This window comes from Vulpes lagopus, chromosome 19 (assembly GCF_018345385.1).
Source record: "Vulpes lagopus strain Blue_001 chromosome 19, ASM1834538v1, whole genome shotgun sequence".
NCBI classification, from domain to species: Eukaryota; Metazoa; Chordata; class Mammalia; order Carnivora; family Canidae; genus Vulpes; species Vulpes lagopus.
The window spans coordinates 39,756,351-39,780,508 of NC_054842.1; the positions used below are offsets into that span (position 1 = coordinate 39,756,351).

The window sequence follows — 24,158 nt, forward strand, 5'->3', positions numbered from 1 at the left end:
CTCAATGAGCAGTGGTTCCCATACTTTAGCTGCATCAGAATCAATTGGAGGACTTGTTCAACCTCAGATTGCTGAGCTTCATCCCCAGAGTGTCTAATTCAGTAGATCTGTGGTGGAGCTCAAGAATCTGCATTTTTAAATAGGTTCCCAGGTGGAGCTGGTCCAGGGATCACACATTTAGAACCCTTGACTTAGGGACTTATGATATCATAATATGGAAAGACCCAGGTGAAATCTGAATCACGTATCTAGAGGAGAAGCATCTTTTCCCCTGATTCCTTGTTAATACGAGCCAGAGAGGATTTACTTGTTGTGGTTCAACCACTGAATTTTGGGAGCATCTGTGTTTCAGCAGCTTAGCTTAATCCTAAAGCTCTCTACATCTACCTACCCCACCCTCTCCCCACTACAAGTCCCTATAGAATCACAGAATACTTCTCTAATAGGAGAGAAAATAGAGGCTGGAAGGGATGGAGTGGCCAAGGTTACATGGTAAATTCTATGGCTGGTTATTCAATCTGTTTCATTCCCTCTACTGAATATTTAACTCATAACAAAGATTTAAAAAAAACATCATGGTTATCTTAAATTTGAGTTTTAAGGAAAAATGCAAAGAAGAAAATCTTCTTCCCCTTTCCTAGGCAGAGATCAATCTGAGGCAACATTTTGAAATAGTTATTTTGCCTTTTGCTCCCTACTCTTCCTGCACTATCTCTCACTCTCTCTCCCCCCTTCTCTCTTTCTCCCTGTTCTCAGCATCAGTCTAATCTAAAATGACCTGTTCTAGACTCTCCAGTCAGAATTCCCATTTCCCATGCAGCCAAAATTAGCTTCCTGCCAGGAAAAAAACAATTGAAAACAATCAGAAGGAAGAAATCTGTTGAGAAAGGATGGCACACAATCGTCCTAGAGGGCATGCATTTAACAATACCTGTTAACATGCATGCTCCCATGTTTACTTGCAGAATTTGAAGAACAGCTCCAGAAAGTCCAGTGACACTCTTCAGGCTCTAAGGAAAGTGGGTGGTGAGTGGGATGAGGGTCTTGTAAAGGGAGGGCAAGGCTGTCATTCATAGGCAGGGCACCTATCCTGGTGTCTACTTCTTCTTTTTTTTTTTTTTTTTTTACCATATCATTATTTTTAATGTCCAACGTTTACAATATAAGGGCCAGGGCTTCTCCTCAACTCAAGTTTATAAATTTTCGATTGGCTTGTCAGGCCAATAGGGATACTTCTTTTTGTCTAATTTGGTTTCTGGGAAGACTTCATTCAGGTCCTCAATGGTCATCTGATCAAATGGAATTATGTTCTTCATCTTCTCCAGCTCTTTTTCATATTCTTCAATTCTGGCCTTTAGAGAGGGACAAAAACTCAGCACAGCTTTTCACATCTTCTTTTTCCTCAGCATCCACCTGGACAGTGTATTTATCTTCTGGCACAGGAACCTTCAGGGCATTAAACTTCTCAAAGTCATCTACCAAGCCAGCCTTTGCCACATTGGCCTTGTAGTAAACCCAGTCGATAGCAGGTGGTTTCTCAGGAAGAGTAGCCAACCTGGAGGTAAGCATCTCATTCCAGGATTTCAGGGAGCTGGCAATGGCTTTCTGGTTTCGGGGTATGATCTCCCCAAAAGCTACCCAGTCAATGGTTTTTGGAACAAGTTTTCGCCCAGCCATCTTGAGATCCTTCATCGACCCCAGTGGCCCACCTGGTGTCTACTTCTTATGTGGAACTATGGGTCTCTAAAATAGTTTCCAGTGCTTTAGGAAGAAAGAGCTTCCAGGCAAAACCAGGGGGAGGCAGGGCAGTGGGGATGACACCCAGCCCTATTCCTAGAAGTTTGGTCTATCTATGAAGGACCTGAACAGCATTTGAACCTCTCCAATACATAAAACTAATGCTGAAAATTCCTAAATCACTTAATGGCTGTGTAGAAATTTAGTACAGGCATTTAAAAAAGTAACTGCTTCTTGCTCATTTGCACATATAACTTACTTGAGTCAATCTTATTGACTTCTTTTGAACTCTATCCATAGAACCCGAGGGCAGAATTAGAGAGATTGGTGTCTGGCATAGACAGACTTATTTTTTTGAACTCTGTTTATGTGTGTTGATAGTTTTCTAAGGCTATGTCTATATAACGCCAAAACAAGCAAGCAGTAAGAAAATTCAGGCAGAAAATGGGGAAAATTAATGTAGTCCATTTGCCTCAATGGACAAGTTAATTTGGTTAAAATTACCAATCAGATATTTGTGATATCTCTGACATTCTGGACATACTGAAAAACTGAAATGTATACAGAAAGTTCCTGAATTAAATGATAAAATTATTTCTTTTCCTGTATCCTACGACCTTATCCTTGAAACAGGGAGAGGTGACAAGCATTCTAGATTGTCTCCTTTCATTACTCAGTGTCTTTCAGCGGCTGGCATGCTCTTGTTGGCTTCACTATCTCATTAGATAGGATGATTGGGTTATCTACAAGATCTTGCCACTTTCTCGCACTCAATAAATGTCTAAGTTGATTGTGACATTTTGCATGGGTCAATTTGTTCCAGGGGGCTCCAATATATTCTTCTTATAAAAACTGGTACTTTGAGTTATAACATTTTGATTTATGTGTTTAGTGCCAGGAGTGAGTCACTGCTAGAATGAAGAGTAGAATGTCAATGACTGTCCTCAAATGAAGGGAAATTGGGGCCTTGGGTCTTGTTTTTCAAGGGCATGTCACTAACACTTCGCACTGGCCTCAGACAGTGTCCTTGGCAGTGATTTGATAGTCAAACCTTTTTTGGAATGAAAACCTCCGTCTCTGATAGGAGGTTTTCCGGAGAGCAGTTGTGAGTTTATATGAATCATGTCTCTGTGAAGCACTAATGCGCTGTCTCATCTGTGATGGTTAAAGAAAGTGATAGAAATTCCCATCCTTTGAGTGTTTCTTAAGTGGTAGTCCAGTGCCAGTCATTTTATATATTTTCTAGTTTGGTTTTCAATACTGACTGTCTAAAGTAAGCATGATTATCCCCATTTTACAGTCAAGGGAGCTGAGATTCAGGGAGAGTTAATCAAATAGCTCCATGTAGTCGAGCCTGCTTGAAAGCCTGAACTTATTGCACTTCACCAAAACAGTAGCTTATATTTAGAAAATATTATGGTGTGCCAAATAGCAGAATCTAATTTGTTGCTTAAAAATGCAAGAACTAGTAATTTTTATTGTAAATCTGTTTTGGAGCAAAGTGAAGAATGATAATGTTTTGACCTAATGATAAGAGAAAACAACTCTATGGGCTTGGCCACAAGTCTAAGCTAGTTCTCAGATATTCTGAATTTATCATAACCATATAAACTTTTCTCTGCATTTGAAACTATGAGGACTTAATGGGATCTGCAATTCATATGGGCCTACTCTCCCGGTCTACTTTGTCACAACAATGGTGTGCATGTTTTTTCATTATTTAAGGTGATTTATTCTGTGATAGCTTGATACATTTCATGCAGAAGTGGTTAACTCTTTTGCATTTGAAGATCTCCGAAGATCTACTCCAGTTGTTCACTTTGCTCACAATGCCTACCCCAGACAACAGTGAGAGATGAGGACTCAGTGGAAATTCATCTCTAATGAAGAAAACATTCTGTGGCTCTGCTGCATTAGCTATTTAGTGGCCTAATTAATTTCGCAAAATGTGCCCAGGGCAAGAAGGGTGTATAGTATGGGAGGATGAGGGAACATTGGACTCTGGGTGAGGGAGCTGCAAAGGGGTAGGAATGCTTGATTGTATGATGGCATCATCCAGACTGTCTCTTTCAGGAATTATAAAGAAGGGAAGAGGAAAGGTAGAAAAAAGCCTGTTGCTTAAGGGGCTCAGACTCTCAAATAATCTTTGTATATACATTGAAAGAAGTCTTTTCCCAAGCTGAAGTTAGAGTTAGCCTGATCTTGATTCAAATCATCTGACCCACATAAAAGTCCCAGGGTTTTTAATAAGATCTTGGGTTTTTAATTGAAAAACACATCCCTCCAACACAAAGCAAGCAGAGATCTAAGAAATATTCTCAGATCCAAATGGTTCTTTTTTGAAGTATTAACAATGTTTACTGTTATCAACACTCAGGGAAGGGTTTTTAGCCTAGTGAGTAGGTGAAAAATATTTTCTTTCATTTAAAACATGAAAGGTTTATTTTGTTGATCTCCTTCTTTAAAATTATTGCTGTGGAACCAGGTAAACTTGGTCTGAGAGGTGCCTAGAGGACCAGTTCTGGGATTAGATGTTCCCAGGGCTGACAGAACAGGAATGGAAAGTCCTTGAGTTGTCATTTTAGGGGGATGTACAATTTTAGTTGGGTAGAAAATGTTGTAGGTTCATTCATTTGCTTATTCATCCACCGATTGCTTATGGAGGATTACTCAGTTTCACCTAATGTGCAGAGTGCTGAGGTACAGAATAAGCCAAACAGATCAGCCCTTGAGATCACAAAGGGCCTAGTGTAGAAGGGAATGCAGGCAGGAAAGCCAAAATTCACAGGAGAATGTGATGGGTACTAGAAGAGAAGTACTGTGTACTATGGAAACAGATGAGAGGGACCAACCCAGACCTGAGTTACCAAGGCTTCCTACAGGAAGTGATGTCTAAGCAGAGATGTGAAGAGAAAAAGGAATTAGTTGAATAAAAGAGTTGAAGGTGGGTGGGTGTGGCAAGGGTTTTGAGCAGAGGGAGAGCCTGAGTGAATAGAGGGAAGGACTTCAGCAAGCTCAAGAAATGGAAGAAATTCAATAACTGGGTAACATTGTTATGCTCATCAGTTGGCATACGGCAGAACAAGAGCAAGACCAGTATCCAGGAAGGCGAAACAGAAGAAGGTAGGAGGAACAGACCGAAGAAAGAGGTTCAGAACAAAAAACCATGAATTGTGATTATGTTTCTCGGACTTTCACATGCACAGGAACTACCCGGAGATCTTATTAAAAGGCAGGTTTGGATTCAGTGTTTCTAAGAAGCTTTCAAGCGAACCAGTGAAAGTGGCTGGTTCCAGGAGCACATTTTCAGTTATTAAAGATCAAGAAAGCAGGGAAGTGTCCCTTCACGTGATGGCTGGTAATTGTTGGGGGGCAGTCCTGGTCGCTTGCTGGAGTTCAGTAGCTTGGGGAGTGACAGACACAGATTCCTAAGCATTGCTGAAACAATGACTTTTGCTCTTCGCTTCCATGAATTCCTCTTGTTTTCTTCCTGGCTGCACTTGATAAGTCTGCTGGGTCAGGCCATTTTTGAGTCAGCCTCCAATTGGCCCTGACCACAGCATGACTGGTGGCTCACCAAAAAGACATGGAGAAAGGTGGTCTCCTACTCCTGGACAGTGGTTCTTAAGCAGTCCTTCCATCGAAGACCACTGTTCTGTGAGCCGTAGACACAGCGTTCCCCAACACTTGAATCATAGAGGCAGTCACTTCACCCCTGACGGGGAAAAATGAATGCTAATGGGACATTTTTCTTAATTTAAGTTTTTCTTCTATGACTTTCTCTTAATCCTTCGATGCCGGCAGCTCTTCGAATGCTAATGAGCACTGGTGGACACTCGAATGAGCAACAATAACGTTAGGGGCAAAGCCTGGAGACACTGGTGCTGTTGTCTTCATGGCCATGAGCTCATGGATGAGGTTTTATAGTCTATCTGTACACAGTGGCCACACTTTCCTGGTTAAAACTCTTCTTAGTTTCTGCAATCGTACACATCAGGGTTTCAATGTCTCTTCCAAACACAGCAGAAATGGACAAATTGGAGAAGCATATTCTCTGACATGTCGTCAGGCTCCTTCAACCTGTCCAAGCGCTACCAGGGCTCCTTCCTGTTCAGATCAGCCTAGCAGCTCTGCATGGAGGCTCTGCAGCCCAGCAGGACACAGTCTCCAAGTCACAGTGGTTTCAGGAAGGCTGCCAGGGCTCAATTGGGCTTGGCATTTCCCCTCCTTCCAGCAACTCTCGGCTCTTATTTAGTTTTAAATTAAATAAAAATTGCAGCACATGGATTTGAATTAAAACAAGAGGCCTGATCTTTGTAATATGCACCACATCAAGAGGAAGGCTAATTTGTGCGGAGCACATCTCCTCCTTTAATTTAAACCACAGAACTCTGCCTCTTTGGTTTCAGGGGAACTGAGAGCTGGGGCGGGGCAGCTCACTCCTGGCATTAACTGGGGCTGTGCTCGAGGGCAACAGGAACAGTTTCAGGGGGAGCTTAGTGTTCCTCTTAAGCCCTTTGTGCTGGTGTCACACGATACACCAAGGCAGTTCCGAACTCCTGGCCTTGAATTTAAAGAAGGTCTTAAAAATGTCTCAGGGGAAACTTCCCCCAATTGACTCGAAACTGCAACCTAGCTACCAAAAAGAGAATTTGCATTATTGAAAGCCTTCCAAGGCAGAGGACCACTATTGACCTTGAGACCATTCCTCATTTGCAGGTTCCAAGGCTTTGTGTGTGTAGATTACTAGTCTGTACAAAATAAATTGGGTAAGGTCTGTGCTAGGTGAGAAACTCAATCTGGGTTCTGACATTGCTTCACTCAGTTTAATTGACTCTAGTGGCAAAAGGTGGAGGCCGGGGAAGCAGGTGGCAGCAGTGGTAGTGGGGTCATCCGTAAACAATGTGAGCTTTACTCAAAAACTTTATCTACTCAGCTCTAAGCCCTAATTTCAATGCTCATTGCAGGCCCCACTCACTGCCAGAAGATGAGTGATAAACAGCTGGATGGATCACTTTGTAAACTTTCACCTTGAGGTGAAATTTCTCTATCTTGGGCACCCTCTTTAGGAAAAATAATACAAAGAATACCTTTTACCAACTTGACACACCATCAGAACACACATCTAGGGCCCCTCCAGGGATCTTGGAAGGGGCCTGTGTGAATGGGGAAGACTGAGGCTAAAGCTTTGATAGCCTCACAAGTGAACCCACTTCAGTTTGGGGAACAGCATCGCCAGCTGTTCTCCTGCAGTGCCATAAGGGTATGCAGGAGGTGAGGGTAAAGATGATGGAAAAAAGATCTACCATTTATTAAATGGTAGATGCAATTGACTGAGACAGAAAGATCTAGTTCTTATTTGACTGGACTTTGAACCACGTGAGGTACACTGTCTCAGGGAACCAACTTTACGCCACACAAAACCAAGCTCTCTCTAGGCTGCGAGCTTCTTAAGGGCGGAGCCAATATCTTTATCTCTGTTCACGTAAACACCTACCCAAAGAGCGAGTCAGTGAATGTCCACTGAATGACTAGCTGGAGGACTGTGAGTGAGTAAATGTGTAGGTAAGCTCGTACTCCCATTTTATTTTATTTTATCTTATTTTTAAATTTTTAATTTAAATTCAACTGAGTTAACACATAGTGTATTATTAGTTCCAGGGGTAGAATCTAGTGATTCATCAGTTGTGTGTGACACCCCGTGCTCATTACATCAAGTGCCCTCCTTAATGCCCATCACCCAATTACCCTGTCCCCCCACCCCCACCCCACCCTGCCCGACCTCCCTTCTGGCAACCCTCTGTTTATTATAGTTAAGAGTCTCTTATGGTTTGCCTCTCTCTGTTTTTACCTTATTTTATTTTTCCTTCCCTTCCCCTATGCTCATCCACTATTCTTCTTAAATTCCACATATGAGTGAAATCATATGTCATATGTCTTTCTCTGACTGACTTATTTCACTTAGCATAACACCCTCTAGTTCCATCCACGTCATTGCAAATGATGAGATTTCATTCTTTTGATGGCTGAGTAATATTCTGTTGTGTGTGTGTTTGTGTGTATACATGTATATATGCCACTTCTTCTTTATCCATTCATCTCTTGATGGACATCTGGGCTCTTCCCATATTTTGGCTATTGTGGATTTTGCTGTTCTAAACATTGGGGTGCGTGTGCCCCTTTGAATCACTGTTTTTGTATCCTTTGGATAAATACCCAGTAGTGCAATTCCTGGGTCATAGGGTGGCTCTATTTTCAACTTTTTGAGGAATCTCCATACTGTTTTCCAGAGTGGCTGCAGCACTTTGCATTCCTACCAGCAGCGTAAGAGAGATCCCCTTTCTTTATCCTTGCCAACACCTGTTGTTTCCTGAGTTGTTCATTTTAGCCATTCTGACCAGTGTGAGGTGGTATCTCACTGTGATTTTGATTTGTATTTCCCTGATGCCAAGTGATGTTGAGCATTTTTTCATGTGTCTGTTGGCCATTTGTATGTCTTCTTTGGAGAAGTGTTGTCTTATTGTCTTCTGCCTGTTTCTTGACTGGATTATTTGTTCTTCGGGTGTTTGAGAAGTTCTTTATAGATTTTGGATACTAACCCTTATCTGACATTTGCCAATATCTTCTCCCATGTCATAGGTTGCCTTTTAGTTTTGTTGATTATTTCCTTGCTGTGTGAAAGCTTTTTATCCTGATGAAACCCTAATAGTTCATTTTTGCTTTTGTTTCCCTTGACTCCAGAGACATGTCTAGTAAGAAGATGCTATAGCTGATGTCAAAGAGGTTGCTGCCTGTGTTCTCCTCTAGGATTTTGATAGATCCCTGTCTAATATTTAGGTCTTCCAACCATTTTGAATTTGTTTTTGGGTATAGTATAAGAAAGTGGTCCAGTTTCATTCTTCTGCATGTGGCTGTTCAATTTTCCCATTACTATTTGTTGAAGAGACTCTTTTTTCCAGGGGATATTCTTTCCTGCTTTGTTAAAGCTTAGTTGACCATATAATTGTGGGTCCATTGCTGAGTTTTCTATTCTGTTCCATTGACCTATGTGTCTGTTTTTGTGCCAATACCATGCTGTCTTGATGACTACAGCTTTGTAATATAGCTTGAAGTCCGAAACTGTGATGCCTCCAGCTTTGGTTTTCTTTTTCTACATTGCTTTGGGTATTTGAGGTCTTTTGTGGTTCCATACAAATTTTAGAATTGTTTGTTTCAGCTCTGTGAAAAATGTTGGTGGTATTTTGGTTGGGATTGCATTCAATGTGTAGATTGCTTTGGATAGCATAGATACTTTAACAATATTTGTTCTTCCAATCTATGAGCATGAAATATTTTTCTATTTCTTTGTGTCTTCCTCAATTTCTTTCATAAGCATTCTATAGTTTTCTGAGTACAGATCTTTTACCTCTTTCATTAGGTTTATTCCTAGGTATCTTATGGTTTTTGGTTCAATTAGAAACAGGATTCCTTGATTTCTCTTTCTGTTGCTTCAGTGTGTAGAAATGCAACAGACTTCTGTGCATTGATTTTATATCTTGTGACTTTGCTGAATTCCTCTATCAGTTCTAGCAATTTTTTGGTGGAGTCTTTTGGGTTTTCTACATACAGTATCTGTCAACTGCGAAGAGTGAAAGTTTGATTTGTTCTTTGGTGATTTGGATGCCTTTTACTTCTTTTTATTGTCTGATTGCTGAAGCTAGGTCTTCTAGTACTATGTTGAACAACAGTGGTAAGAGCGAACACTCCTGTGTTCCTGACCTTAGAGGAAAAGCTCTCAGTTTTTTCCCCATTGAGGATGATATTTGCTGTGGTCTTTCATATATGGCTTTTATAATATTGAGGTATGTTCCCTTTATCCCTATATTGTGGAGGGTTTTTTTCAAGAAAAGATGCTGCATTCTGTCAAATGCCTTTTCCACATCATTTGAGAGAGCATAGGGTTCTTATCCTTTCTTTTATTAATATGGTGTATCACGTTGATTGATTTGTGGATGCTGAAGCACCCCTGTAGCCCAGGAATAAATCCCACTTAGTTATGGTGAATAATCCTTTTAATGTACTGTTGGCTCCGACTAGCTACATACTCCCATTTTAGATAAAGGGTCATTGTTTACCATCTCTAAAAGACTCTGAAAAATGTTTTGAGCTATGTAAAGAAAGTCCATTGGATAACCAAAACTACTCTAGGCATAGTGAAGAACACTAGGCTATAGTCTAAAACAAATATTCTTTAAAAAAATTTTTGGGGGGGCAGCCCGGGTGGCTCAGTGGTTTAGCGCCTGCCTTCAGCCCAGGGCCTGATCCTGGAGACCTGGGATCGAATCCCACATCAGGCTCCCTGCATGGAGCCTGCTTCTCCCTCTGCCTGTCTCTACCTCTCTCTCTCTCAATCTCTCTCTCTCTCTCTCTTTCCCTCTCTCTCTCTGTGTCTCACATGAATAAATAAATAAAATCTTAAAAAAAATTTTTTTAAGTAGGCTCCATGTGCAGCGTGGATCCCAACGTGGGTCTTGAACCCACAACCCTGAATCAAAACATGAGTTAAAATTAAGAATAAGATGCTTAACTGACTGAGCCATCCAGGTGCCCAAAGGCAAATATTCTTTAAAGGGACTGGCTTTCTCTTCTGGTTTCCACAGGTGTTGCTATCATACACCCAGAAAATGCTAGACAGTATGTTATATGATCTGCTTCTTTACCTCCTCTCTGGCTTATGTTACCTTAAGTTGACCATTTAAATTCTTATTTCCTGGCAAATACATTTAAAATGTTAGATCCTGAGTGAAGTAGAACATGACAAAATTCATGCAGATATCAAAACTGAGTTTGGAGCATTCTCTTTTGAAGAAAAATACTGCACTGCCCATGGTGAACTCACCTGATGCTTCCTACACACTGATGGAGGTCAATGGGTGCAGTGTAGAACTTGAACTGACGTGGGAGGGGTGTCATCCACTTGTTTGATTTGTTGTGAAATGGATGAGGATCAGGTTTGTGTGAGAGATATGTTAGATATGTTGGGGTTGGCCTATATTAGGAAGGGCCAGGTTTGATTCAACTTTTATTCTCATGACCTTGAGGGTAAATCCGAAGTAGTGTTATGTGGGTAAGATGCTCTAAATTCAAAGTCTAGAGGCTAGAGTTCAAGTCTCATTTTCATCTCTCATTGGTTGTAAGATTGTGAGTAAGATACCCATACTCTCCACATCTCCCTCATTCTGGCTCCCTCTCTCTTTTCAATCTATAGAAAGAGACTAATAATGTCTGTCCTACCTTGCTCTGGATCTGAGTCTCAAAACATTGCTCATCAAAGGTCTTAGAAAAGTTAGAGTTTGAGTTGAGCAACTATGATTCCATTATACAACCACATAACATTGCTATGTCCTCGTTTGAAAGCTAAGAAGATATCTTTTTAGTGGAAAATCCAATGTTCTTTCCACCATACCACGGAATATCAACAATATTATTAACTTGTAATTAAAATGGTATTAAAAATAGAAGAAGTAACCCAATCTCTTTCTTGTTCAGATTCACTTCAATGTGAAAGGCATACAAAATAAAAATCTAGGCAAAACTATGGAAAGAAGCCCACTGTGGCCCAGCATGACTGCAGCCCTTGAGGTCAAGCTGCTGAACTGCTAACAGTAAGTGACTGATGCTGGGCAGATGACGTGGACGCTCAATGTGGAAGGCAATGGGGGGCATTCTCTGGACTATAATCATGTATAATAGTAGATGTCCTGAAAATTTGGCATGATGGTCTTTTGATGATGGGAATTAACTGATTGGGATCTCCTGAATTAAACTAATAGTTTCAACTCCCTTAATGTGATGAGGTTATTATTTTCCTTCTAGAGAATGAAGATGCTTTAGAACAAAGGCCAGATAGTAAATACTTCAGTTTTTTTGGGCCATGTGTTTTCTACTGAAACAACTCAACTCTGCCTTTGTAATGCAAAAACAGATAAGACGAATGTAAACGAAAGGGTGTAGCTGTGTTTCAACTTTATTTACAAAGTTGGTGTGGGCTACATTTGGTTCAAAGGCTGAATCCCTCCTTCAGAATATCATAAAGATATCATCAAATTCTGGGCCTTCTCACATCCTTTGGCCATACGTACCGTATTGCTGGCCTCAGTTTTTAGCACAGCTCTAATTCAACAGCTAAGCAAACATAGAAGATGCCAGACCCCAGAAAAACCATCAGGCCAGCTGGCCTTTTGGGCAGACACTTCACATTCCAACATGGCTATTCAAAACCTCACACCTTTCTCAAAGTGATCTTTGTAAAATAAAGCACTGTTTAAAATATAATACTTAAGATTTTAAAAATAAGCCAGATATTTATTCTCCAGAGTAAAACTATTGATGTTTTGATGGGAAGGAAGGAAAGTACTTTCCAGCTCCTAGAAATGAGTTGCTAAAGTGCAACCCAGTGCTGACTTCCTATTTATGAGTGATCAAACTTGTCTTTTGTTTTCATAATAGAAGTCAACTCATTTCCAAAGTTCATTGCTGTTCTAAGTCAAAGATCACCTTCCAGTTCAACTTATCCTCTTTATGACTCTCTCATTCTAGCTTATCTGGAAATGGAGGGAAGCACTGTTAGAAGACTACAGAAGGGCAATTTTGAACTCTGGATCTCCATTTTTTCATCCTTGATTAAATAGCTCATTCTCAACCTGGGAACTACCAACCTTTTACTGTGTAGAACAGGTTAAACTGGAATGGAAGGTGAGACAAGCCTTTTAATCCTAGTACTTCTGCTGAAAATATGGATTTTGAGACACTTGGGTGGGTTCGAAGTGGAATCTTACAAACAAACCTGGGTTCAGGAATGCTTTTGTCCTTGGCCAAGTTATATAATCTCTTTGAGATCCTAAGCCTGAGTTTCTCCATCTAAAAAATGGTTTAATATCTGCTTCATAGAATTGATCTACAGTGAGTGGCAAATAGTAGATATTCAATAAGTGATAGTTTCCTCAGTTTTTCCATATCTCCCTGTATACCCCAAATTTTGTTTACTCCATTCTGAGAGTATTTGTCGTACTCTCACATATATTCCCATGAACTGCCCCTGAGTGTAATGTAAGCATACTCCTACATAGAACGCATGTAAGGGAAAATGTCTCTGAATAAGGAAGACTGATGGTAGGAAAATTGATTGAACAGAAAGTAGTCACGATTCCCAGAGTAGTTCAGGGCCAGAAAATTCATTTGGTTTATTTTCTTTTGGAAGAAGGAACCTTCAGGTATGATTTAAACAATTAGAACATAAGCTTCTTGAGAGCAGAGACCTTGTCAGTTATATCCACCAGTGTTTAGAACTGTGCTTGGCACACTAGGGGAATGTGCAATTAATACTTGTTTTCTCAACTAATAACTGAGAACACTTACATACAACTCACTTCTATATTAACTATGGAAAGTTCCTGGAGCTTTGCATAGGGAAGGAGCAGGGATGCTAGGAAGAAGTCTTAACATTGGGCAAAGATGGCACCACTTGCATACTATTTACCTTCAAGTACACAACTTGTGAAATGACTGTGCAAATTCCCTGATATAAAAATTGATCTGGAATAGGTCAGGGGAAAGTCAAATACCTATTCAAAGGCCAGTTTCTAGCAGATACTGTATTTTCCAACAAAATTCCCTTTTGTTTAATTTTCCTCTTGGAAAGAGAAATCCCACGGTTGCTTAGAACTTATAGAGTATCGGCATGGCACTAGGTATGATGGGGTGAAGACTAGTAGATACAATGGGTGGTAATACCAAGAGGTCTCTACATCTCCTGAGGGGGCTTTCCATGTGCACCCTCAGGAAAAGTGTGAGACAAGAGGAACTCTAGCACATAACATAGTTCACATACCTGAAAACATCATCATGTGCTGAAAATTCCAGGGGATCTTCTGTTTCCGGCCCAGATTCAGGAGGAAGGAGAGGGGATATATGTTGCAGGCTCTGGCAACAAAAATTGCGAGCTACAGATAAGCACAGGGAAACATTGAGGAAAATGTTGTTGCAATGAGGCTGTGAGTCCTTGAGCTTTAACTGTTATGTTCTTAAGCTTCTCTATTTTATGACCCAGAAAACAGGGATAAATATGTCAATATGTGTATGTCCATCTTGCTTCCAAAATTCATCTTTAAATGTCAATTCCTTTCCAAAAATAATAGAGAACTCTGCTTTTCTTTCAATATCTACTTGGTTTAGAATTGTTAACCCCAAACCATTTCAATCACTGTAAATTTTCTCATCACATTTATGTTACTGATGACTGACTCTTTGCTCAACTCTGCTGTAAAATTTGAGGCAGAGACCATTCAGGGGTTGGTGCATTATCTTCTCAAGCAGCACTTTAGAAAGGATAAATGTACTTCTGCTCATGATTGCCATCTTACTTTCCATCAGTTTCTACTCCCTGTATCTAGCAAACTTCACTTACTTTTTTTTTTTTTCTTAGTGGATTTAATTTTGACAGGAATTGCCTGTCTAAATGTATAATACAATTGCTTCTCTAGGAAGCATTTTGCTAAAGTCCAAGCTTTACGGGTTAAAATCTACAAAAATACTGGTGGTAGTTCTCTCTCCTCTTCTGTCACCCAGGACTCCTTCCCTGAGAGTCTGTAGGTTCTAGGTTGTCCTCAAAGGGGGTGGAGTTATGTGGGAAGAGGGAACTTCCCTCTAAGATGTAGAGGTCTTTGGGTGAAATTGGAGTGTCCAGCTGAATGTTTAGTGAAAAGAGGACAGAAGGCAAATGGTGGTGCTTGGCTAGAGCAGGGCTTACAGAAAAGGGTCAGCTGTTTTGGCTGTCAGGATCACATGCCTGTGATCTGAGGGGCATTTGCCCATTTCCAAAGGACAACAGTTGTTGATTGCCCTTGGGGACATCCCTAGCAACTCAGTATCCTTTCAAATAGACATCCATTCCTACTGGGGCCTAGAGCTGCAAAAGTCCTCTGTATTAAACGGGAAGTCTAGATTTTATGTTATTTTACTTACAGGAAAGGGCGACCTTATTAAAATAAACTCACATTTACACTTACATAAGACATTAAAATCACATCTATAATGCTAATTTCATCTGATCTTCACTCTGTGTATCTTATTTTCAAAGTCCTCACTGGAAAAGAGATTTTACCATCTTGTGATGAAAATATTTCTAAAGCTTAATAATCCTGGCTATATTCTGATACACTCTAATGCAGTTTAAGTATATTTCTCTGTAAAGAACGGACTGATATTTTTATGTAAATGATTCATAATTTGGAAACATACTTTGAATATTTAGGAAATAAATATATTTTGAACATTCGTTTTTTGAGTATTCTATTCTCCTTCAGTTTTCTCCCTTCATTTCTTTCAGTATGTTCCAAATTTCTTATCTTGAGACAGAAGCATTTAATAAAGGTCCCAGTTTCTCAGGATCTTTTCCCTCCTACTAGAAATTACATATCTGCCATGAATTTGAGCCTTGCAATAAACTTGAGGAAATTACTTTAACAATTTCACAGAATAATCAGTAAAAGTAAGTAGTTTACTCTTTTCCCTCATCACTCCATGTTCTGTATTTCAAAGGATACAAAGGCTCCGAGTATGAAAAGAGCATTAAAGATATGATTCTGGAACGTGAACAGTGCCAGGCCCATGTAACAGAAGATGACATTCTCGGCCAAGAAGTTCATAAATTCAAACAACTGAAAACGAAACAGAAACCAAAAACCATTAATGATTATTCAGGTTGGAATCCAACTAATATCTTGTAACTGTTCTGGTAAATGGATGGTCCTCTTTTATCTGGGAAGGCCACCCTTTGGCCTTGTGCTCAGCTGACTACCCTGTCAGGCTCTCCGACACAACCCTGGCTCTCCACCCAGTGACCCAGTGCTCCAAGATGTAGCAGCCATCTTCCTTTCCAGCTGTCAGGCTGCTAGAGATACACCTGGGCATATTAGCCAGCATGATCCTCCACAGAACAATTCCTACTTGGATGATAGAATATTCCTTGTTATAGAAATCTATGTGATTGCTTAAGGTATACCATAGGAGAGGATGCCAGGATTGTTTAGCATCTTCTAGCATTACTCAGTAGATGCCCTTGAGTTCCTAGGCCCTAAAAACTTAAAATAAAAAAAAAAAATTAGCTAAATTACCTTTCTCAGGCAAGCAGGAGGGACAAACTTAGAAAACTTGGAAACTTGGAATAAGAATGAATGTCAATTATATTTCAACATTAGAATGATCAGTATATTTCAAACTCCAGACAATGAGACTCATTAAATTGACTGATGTAGGTATATCCATTAAATGTCTACAATTTCTTGCTGGTAAAAAGAAAATGATTAATCCCAGAGATCAGTTTATGCAATGAGAACACAATAGATACATCAAATTCAGTCAGAGGAATGGAGTAATAACATGCTATGCAGGGGGATGCTCCCAAGAGTTATTCTTAGATCATTAACTAAACAATTTAAGTTGAACATGAAAAACGTTCTCTAACTTCCAGATTAGAAGTAGAAGGGAAATGTGTCCAGGGGCTACATCAAACACTCATTTGGAAGAGACTTTAGTTTATGTTCCAGAATTTTCATTTGGAAGTTTCTGAAACTTCATTCTCAGACCTACATAAATCACCGTGTTAGGTAAACGTCTCTGGAGGCATTTCTCTTGACTTTTTAAGGACTCATTATTTTTTCATGTAATGTATTTACAGCCTCACAAATAATGCCCAATACCTGCTTACCGACAGTTGACAGAAAGAAAAGCAGAATCCTGTCAGAAACATTATTTAGAGGCAGTAATAGAAATAAAGGATTAAAAAAGACACAGCTCCTGTGGTACAAGATGGTCTTTCTGCAGTGGCAGCAATCATCAATTATCCTGAGGACTTGTTTCACATTCTAGACCAGCTCATCTTAACACTGTCACCCAAATAACCACAGAAAACTTGAAAACATGGGAGAAAATATAGGGGATGGGGAACACTTTGCTACCCCATCAAATCTTTACTTTTTCAAAAAGTGAGATTTGGCTACTGCCTTAATCTGCTCAGCATGCCATAACAAAATACTATATAGACTGGCTGGCTAAAGCAAAAGAGATTTATTTCTCACAGTCTGGAAGCTGGGAAGTCCAAGATCAAAGTGTCAATCAATCCATTAGGTTTTGGTAAGATCCCTCTTCCTGGTTTGCAATCAGCAGCCTGCTTGCTGTATCCTCATATCCTCTCCTGTCTCTTCTTATTAAGGGCACTAAGCCCGTTCATGAAGGCTCCACTCTCATGATCTAATCAGCTCCCCAAAGCCCCACCTCTCCACACCATCACATTGTTGGTTAGGACTTCAACATGAATTTGGTCATGGGAGGGGCACAAACATTCAGTCCATTGCAGCTAAACAGTTTTGAACATAAATAAACACATGCCAGATTAAATTCACAGAGCCTCTTCTCCTGTCCCCATCCCAAGTACAGTAGAGGGGACCTTTTGCCATCTAGGATCCATTTAGCCTTTTCTTGGTGGTCACACCCTAATTTCCCTCTGGGGTCCACCTTCTTCCTCACTCTCAGTTCACATTTGAAACCTCTGTAGCTCAGCCATGGAATATATGATTTAGGACTAAACTACTCAAATCAATGCATTTCTTTAGCCAACATGTTTGGTTCAGAAATGGGTGTGGTGCATTCAGAGCCAAAGAAATACAAATGAGACCTGGCAGGAAATGCTGGGACAAAGACCCCCAGATTTTCAGTGTGAGACAGTAGGATGCAGGCTAGGGAGCTGCTGCTAGCCGTCTTGTGATCACAGGGGAAATAGCTGTCTGAAAGTGAAGCTGTGTCCTGACCACACTGCTTAATCTGTATTCAGCTTCACCCGAAGCAAAATCTACCTTGGACTATTGAATTAAAAAGAAATCACTTTTTCGCTCAAGGTGAGGTTTCTATTGCTTACAATGATATATATTCCTTCACAGTCCTGTACCAGTTTAACAAAACAAAGCAAAACATCTCTCTGACTCAATATGGGTTATAAAAAAAAAAAAAAGAGTGGGTGGTCAACTTCTTGACTTTTCTCATATAGCAGCAAAGTCAGTTACCCTTGCTCACTCCCTGCCCCTACTTCCACCCCCCAATTTCAATCTATTCCTTACATTAAATGGAAAAGAAAGTTTTTTTTTTTCTTTTTCTGTTGGTTGTTGAGATGTGATGGGAATTTGTCTTATATGTCTACATGGAGACCCTTGGTATTAAATATTTGTTTAGAGATTTGCTTCCTTTGGAAAACTCGGGATTTTAACCTGATGTAGTAACTCAGTTCATTGAAATCTAGTACTGACCAAAATTACAAGTAACTGTTTATATACACATTGCACAGAAGTTCCATTTTCCATTTAGGTCCATTTCTGGACCGGCTCTTTGTTTCTATTGTTACCCATTCCTTTACCAATATCACACTTTTCGTAAATGATGTAGATCCATAATACATTTGTAATATTCCATAGATTTAGATTGTTCCCATAGTCTACCTTCTTCTGAATCTTCCTGATTATTTTTGCATGTTAAAAAAATGCAATGTTTTTAATGTTTACTCGCTTATAAATCATATGTTTACAATTTCAGATTATGTAAGAAAATACCACCAGCACCCCAGAATTACTCTCGTTCTCCTTCCCACTTATACTTCCACACCCCAATGCACTACTACTAGTACTTCTGTCATCACAAATGACGTCACAAAAAAAAAAAACCTTTCCTTCAGTTAAATAAGAATGAAATTGGGCAATACCCTTTTGTGTTTGTCATCTTTCACTCAATATTACGTTTGTGAGATTCTTTATGTTGTTGTGTACAGAACTAGTTCATTTTTAAAAATTATATGAATGTCACCATTTATTTGTTCATAATACTACTGATAGATATGTGGGTGGTTTCCAGTTGGGGCTATGATGAATTTTGCTTCTATATATACATGTTTGCGTTTCTGTGGAAGTGTCAGGACATAGTGCCAAGCAGTTTTCCAAGATGGTGGTTCCAATTTGCATTCCCATCAGCAGTCCGTGTTGACATTCTTGTCAACACCCAGTTTTGTTGCCTTTCTTTTTTTTTTAATTAACACTTTGCCTCCTCACATTGCCATTTGAACTTCTTAGGGATCAACTTGTCGTTTTCCACAAAAATAACTCACTGGCATTTTAATTGGAATTGCATTAAATTTATAAAGAAATTTGGATAGAATGCACATTTTTACAATATTGAACTTTGAATCCATGAACATCACATATCCTCATAAGGATTTTGGTGTTCTTTAATTTTTCTCAGTATTTTCTATATAAAGATTGTGCATACTTTGGTTAGATTGATTCCTTGATATTTTCTGGTTTTTTTTTTTGTTGTTATTATTGTAAATGGTACCCTTTTCAAAGTTCATTTTTTAATTGATTGTTGTTAGATACACCTATACAATTAATTTTTTATTGATCTTGTATTTGGGGCCTTACTAAAATTATTCAATAATTTTTGTAAATTCCAGAAGAACGAACAATTTATTTATTTATTTATTTATTTATTTATTTAAGAATGAACAATTTAAAAACAAAAACAAAACCTACTTATGAATGTATTCAAGAAACGACCAGTAATTTTGTATATGCTTTTTAATCAAGAAATTTTATAAAGTATTTATATTAGCAAAAGCCTAGAAATAAATATCTATGAGAAATGTTTGCATAAATTATGGTACACTCATATAATAAAATAAATTTTATGATCTATAGAAAGATAAAGAAGGATATCCAAGATCCATAGTTAAATCATAAAAGGTGAATTAAAAGAAATAAAAGATATTTCTGTGTTTGTATGAATCCATATATTAATACACATTTACAAATACACATAACTTTTACTTTACAGTATGGATATTGACACTGTTATTATTTTTTACCATGCACTTGAATTACTTTCATAATTTATAAAACTAGATTAAATTAGAACAAGAATTTTAAAATAGAAAAAAACATTTTCCAAATGTTTTCTTCTTTGAGACTTTCTCAAACTTTTTTTTTTAATAAATTAATTTTTTATTGGTGTTCAATTTACCAACATACAGAATAACACCCAGTGCTCATCCCGTCAAGTGTCCCCCTCAGTGCCTGTCACCCATTCACTCCCACCCCCCGCCCTCCTCCTCTTCCACCACCCCTAGTTCGTTTCCCAGAGTTAGGAGTCTTTATGTTCTGTCTCCCTTCCTGATATATTTCCACACATTTCTTCTCCCTTCCTTTATATCCCCTTTCACTATTATTTATATTCCTCAAATGAATGAGGACATACACTGTTTGTCCTTCTCCAATTGACTTACTTCACTCAGCATAATACCCTCCAGTTCCATCCACGTTGAAACAAATGGTGGGTATTTGTCATTTCTAATTGCTGAGTAATATTCCATTGTATACATAGACCGCATCTTCTTTATCCATTCATCTTTCGATGGACACCGAGGCTCCTTCCACAGTTTGCCTATTGTGGACATTGCTGCTAGAAACATTGGGGTGCAGGTGTCCCGGTGTTTCACTGCATCTGTATCTTTGGGGTAAATCCCCAGCAGTGCAATAGCTGGGTCATAGGGCAGGTCTATTTTTAACTCTTTGAGGAACCTCCACACAGTTTTCCAGAGTGGCTGCCCCAGTTCACATTCCCACCAACAGTGTAAGAGGGTTCCCTTTTCTCCGCATCCTCTCCAACATTTGTGGTTTCCTGCCTTGTTAATTCTTGATGAAGTCCCAATAGTTCATTTTTGCTTTTGTTTCTTTTGCCTTCGTGGATGTATCTTGCAAGAAGTTACTGTGGCTGAGTTCAAAAAGGGTGTTGCCTGTGTTCTCCTGTAGGATTTTGATGGAATCATGTCTCACATTTAGATCTTTCATCCATTTTGAGTTTATCTTTGTGTATGGTGAAAGAGAGTGGTCCAGTTTCATTCTTCTGCATGTGGATGTCCAATTTTCCCAGTACCATTTATTGAAGAGACTGTCTTTCTTCCAATGGATAGTCTTTCCTCCTTTATCGAAGATTAGTTGACCATAAAGTTCAGGGTCCACTTCTGGGTTCTCTATTCTGTTCCATTGATCTATGTGTCTGTTTTGTGCCAGGACCACACTGTCTTGATGACCACAGCTTTGTAATACAACCTGAAATCTGGCATTGTGATGCCCCCAGCTATGGTTTTCTTTTTTAAAATTCCTCTGGCTATTCGGGGTCTTTTCTGATTCCACACAAATCTTAAAATAATTTGTTCTAACTCTCTGAAGAAAGTCCATGGTATTTTGATAGGGATTGCATTAAACGTGTAAATTGCCCTGGGTAACATTGACATTTTCACAATATTAATTCTGCCAATCCATGAGCATGGAATATTTTTCCATCTCTTTGTGTCTTCCTCAATTTCTTTCAGAAGTGTTCTATAGTTTTTAGGGTATAGATCCTTCACCTCTTTAGTTAGGTTTATTCCTAGGTATCTTATGCTTTCTCAAACTTTCATCTTTTTATTTTGGAGAGGTTATCAAGCCTTCTTATCCATTTCTAATATTTTTCTTATTTTCTTTAAAATTGTTTTGAAGTGAGGAAAAATACAAACAACAATGACAAAAACATTTATCTTTTTTGGGAACATCTTTTTCAGTAATTTCTTTTTCATAGATCCATAGATGTATAGACAACATGCACAATGTTCTACAAATCTGACCATTTTTGAGGGGAACTTAATTAACTCAATAATATTTCATAAGCCTCTTTCCGTGGTAATAAACTTGGATCCACTGGACAGTTTTTAATGGCAGCAAAATATCCCTATGTATCTTCCTTCCAAATTTTAATTCACATACCCATAATTGGACATTCAGTTGTTTCTAGATTGTTCCCTTTTAAACAATGCTACATTGAGCACCTTTATACAAATGCCTCTCCCCAACTAAGTGATTACTTTTTAGGTAATTCCTAGACATGAGCTACTTCTGTCAAAGGGTATACATTAATTTTTCTTTTTCAATATACTACCAGTCTGCCCTTCAGAAAGGATATGCCAATTTGCACCTCTAATAATGGTGCAGAGGGTGTCCTTTCCCCACATGCTTGCCAAAAGTAGTTTTTATCAATTTTTAAAAACCTTGACAATCTGATAGACTCACTTATTCTAAATTATAGATGATTATTAGCATTTTTAAAAAGGTTCCCTTCATAGCAAGGCAGCATCACTGATTAGCACTCCTTTGCCGCTTTATATCATGTGACAACATTCCCCTGAATAAACAAGCTTCATAATAATTTCCTTCTTGGGGGACTTCATGAACTTGTGTGGGTGAATTCAATTTTGTTTCACATGCAAAAATCTCTTGAAGACATATTTCAAAAGGAGAATCTACATTAAGGCCACGCTGACAGAAGCAACTAATTTGACCATTAGGACGTCAATGCCTGAGTGTGGCCTGGATTAGTTAATTACTGAGGCAATAGATTCATTGGTCAATTTTGAGAAAAAAAATAAACAAACCAAAACTCCACTTCCAAGCGAATAATAATATTAACAGCCAACAACAACAAATATGGAACTAGTAGATTCAGAATCAGTATTCACTATAAATAACCTCATATCTACTTCATCCTCACTCAGAGTGGATGAAAAAAAAAACTTGACTCAACATTTTATTTATCCAGTATAGTAATCAACATTTGTTTTATTTCCATTAATTCTTAGTTGTGAGCATTTGGAGAGAACCCAACTTAAGTAATCTTTGCTTAGCAAAGCTTTTCTTCAGGAAAATGAAAAGGAAGTTAATAGTGTGAAGAAGACTAGGGAAATATTAACTAAGTAAGAGGATAATTAGTGTTTAAAAACTCTGAAAGTTCATGGTAACCACTCATATGTTAATTAAACAACTTAGATATAGTTTAAACAACTTAACTCAGCAAACCATATTCTCTGAAGACTTACTAGATTTTTTTTAGTATAAGTTATTTACTGTACTTACTAGAAATTTTAAAAAGTCACATCTATTTTATAAAATTACATCACTAATGCTGATTGGCTTTTTTCTCTATTTGCAAAAGAATGAAAATTTACCATATTGCTATGGTTCGTACAGAGAAAAATATTACAGCAGTTCATTATACCATACCCTACTCAACTAATACCAATTAAATTCACATGGATTCCTCAGCATGGCTTTTATTTGGCATAGTACAGTTTGACACAACCTACTGACTTTCATGTACTTGTCCAAGTAATACAATGGAATCCATTTTATTTTATTTTATTTTTTAAAAGATTTTGTTTACTCATGAGACACACACACACAGAGAAGCAGCCTCCATGCAGGGAGCCCGACGTGGGACTCGATCCCAGGTCTCCAGGATCATGGCCTGGGCTGAAGGCAGTGCTAAACCGCTGAGCCACCCGGGCTACCCTGGAATCCACTTTATTTATTTATTTATTTATTTATTTATTTATTTATTTATTTTTTAAAAGATTTTATTTATTTATTCATGAGAGACAGAGAGAGAGAGAGAGAGGCAGAAACACAGGGAGAGGGAGAAGCAGGCTCCACGCAGAGAGCCCGATGTGGGACTCGATTCCATGTCCCTAGGACCACACCCCTGGGCTGAAGGCGGTGCTTAAACCGCTGAGCCACCCGGGCTGCCCTGGAACCCACTTTAATTGGGAGGTGAAAGAACCTACAAAACTATAATTAAAATGAAAGGAAAGAAAGAATGAGAAAGAAGGAAGAAAGAACTTTTATTGTCTCCATAATTTTGTCCCAGGATTAGTTTTTTTGTTTTAAAAATTTGCCTTTCTTCCTAACTGGAAGCGTTCTTTAGAGAATATCTCAGGTTTCTTTCTTTCTTTTTTTTTTCTTAACACTTTTTTTATTTGACAGAGACAGAGAGAGAGAGAGAGCACAAACAGGGGGAGGAGCAGACAGAGGGAGAGGGAAAAGCAGACTCCCTGCTGAGCAAAGAACTGGACAAAATGGGGTTCAATCCTAGGACCCTGGGATCATGACCTGAGCTGAAAGCAGACATATAACCAACTGAGCCACCCAGGTGTCCCTCAGATTTCATTTTTTAAATATACTATTGAGTATCTATATTTTGAAAAAGCTGGGGCATAAATGAATAATTTTTATTCCTGTATTGGTGGATTTGCAAACAAACATTGTAATATATTTTACTGGAATTATAACTTTTGCTTCTGTATTCTAATATTTGCTTAGTCCTTGTCCTGAGGAAATTTGTTTGTCGTAAATCCAATAATTCCTACAGGCTTTAGAGGTAGTATAAGAGATGAATTGTACTGAAGATCTGTGAACTTTATCACTAGGATGAAAATGATGTAAAGGCTTTATTGCCTGTCATGGTCATGGATCCTAGAG

The 24,158-nt window shown here is 38.7% G+C and overlaps 1 protein-coding gene and 1 pseudogene across 1 annotated transcript in view; both read right to left on the minus strand.

Annotated features, from left to right (window-relative positions):
- The window catches only part of SLC9A9 (solute carrier family 9 member A9), a 494,822-nt gene that overhangs the window by 212,047 nt on the left and 258,617 nt on the right, over window positions 1-24,158 (minus strand). Inside the window, exons 8-9 of the mRNA XM_041734563.1 lie at window positions 15,321-15,434; window positions 13,607-13,718 (exon numbers count right to left, since the gene is read on the minus strand). Coding sequence (XP_041590497.1) covers window positions 13,607-13,718; window positions 15,321-15,434 — 226 coding nt within the window. The remainder of the gene's footprint in view (window positions 1-13,606; window positions 13,719-15,320; window positions 15,435-24,158) is intronic.
- LOC121479053 lies at window positions 1,085-1,871 on the minus strand (annotated as a pseudogene).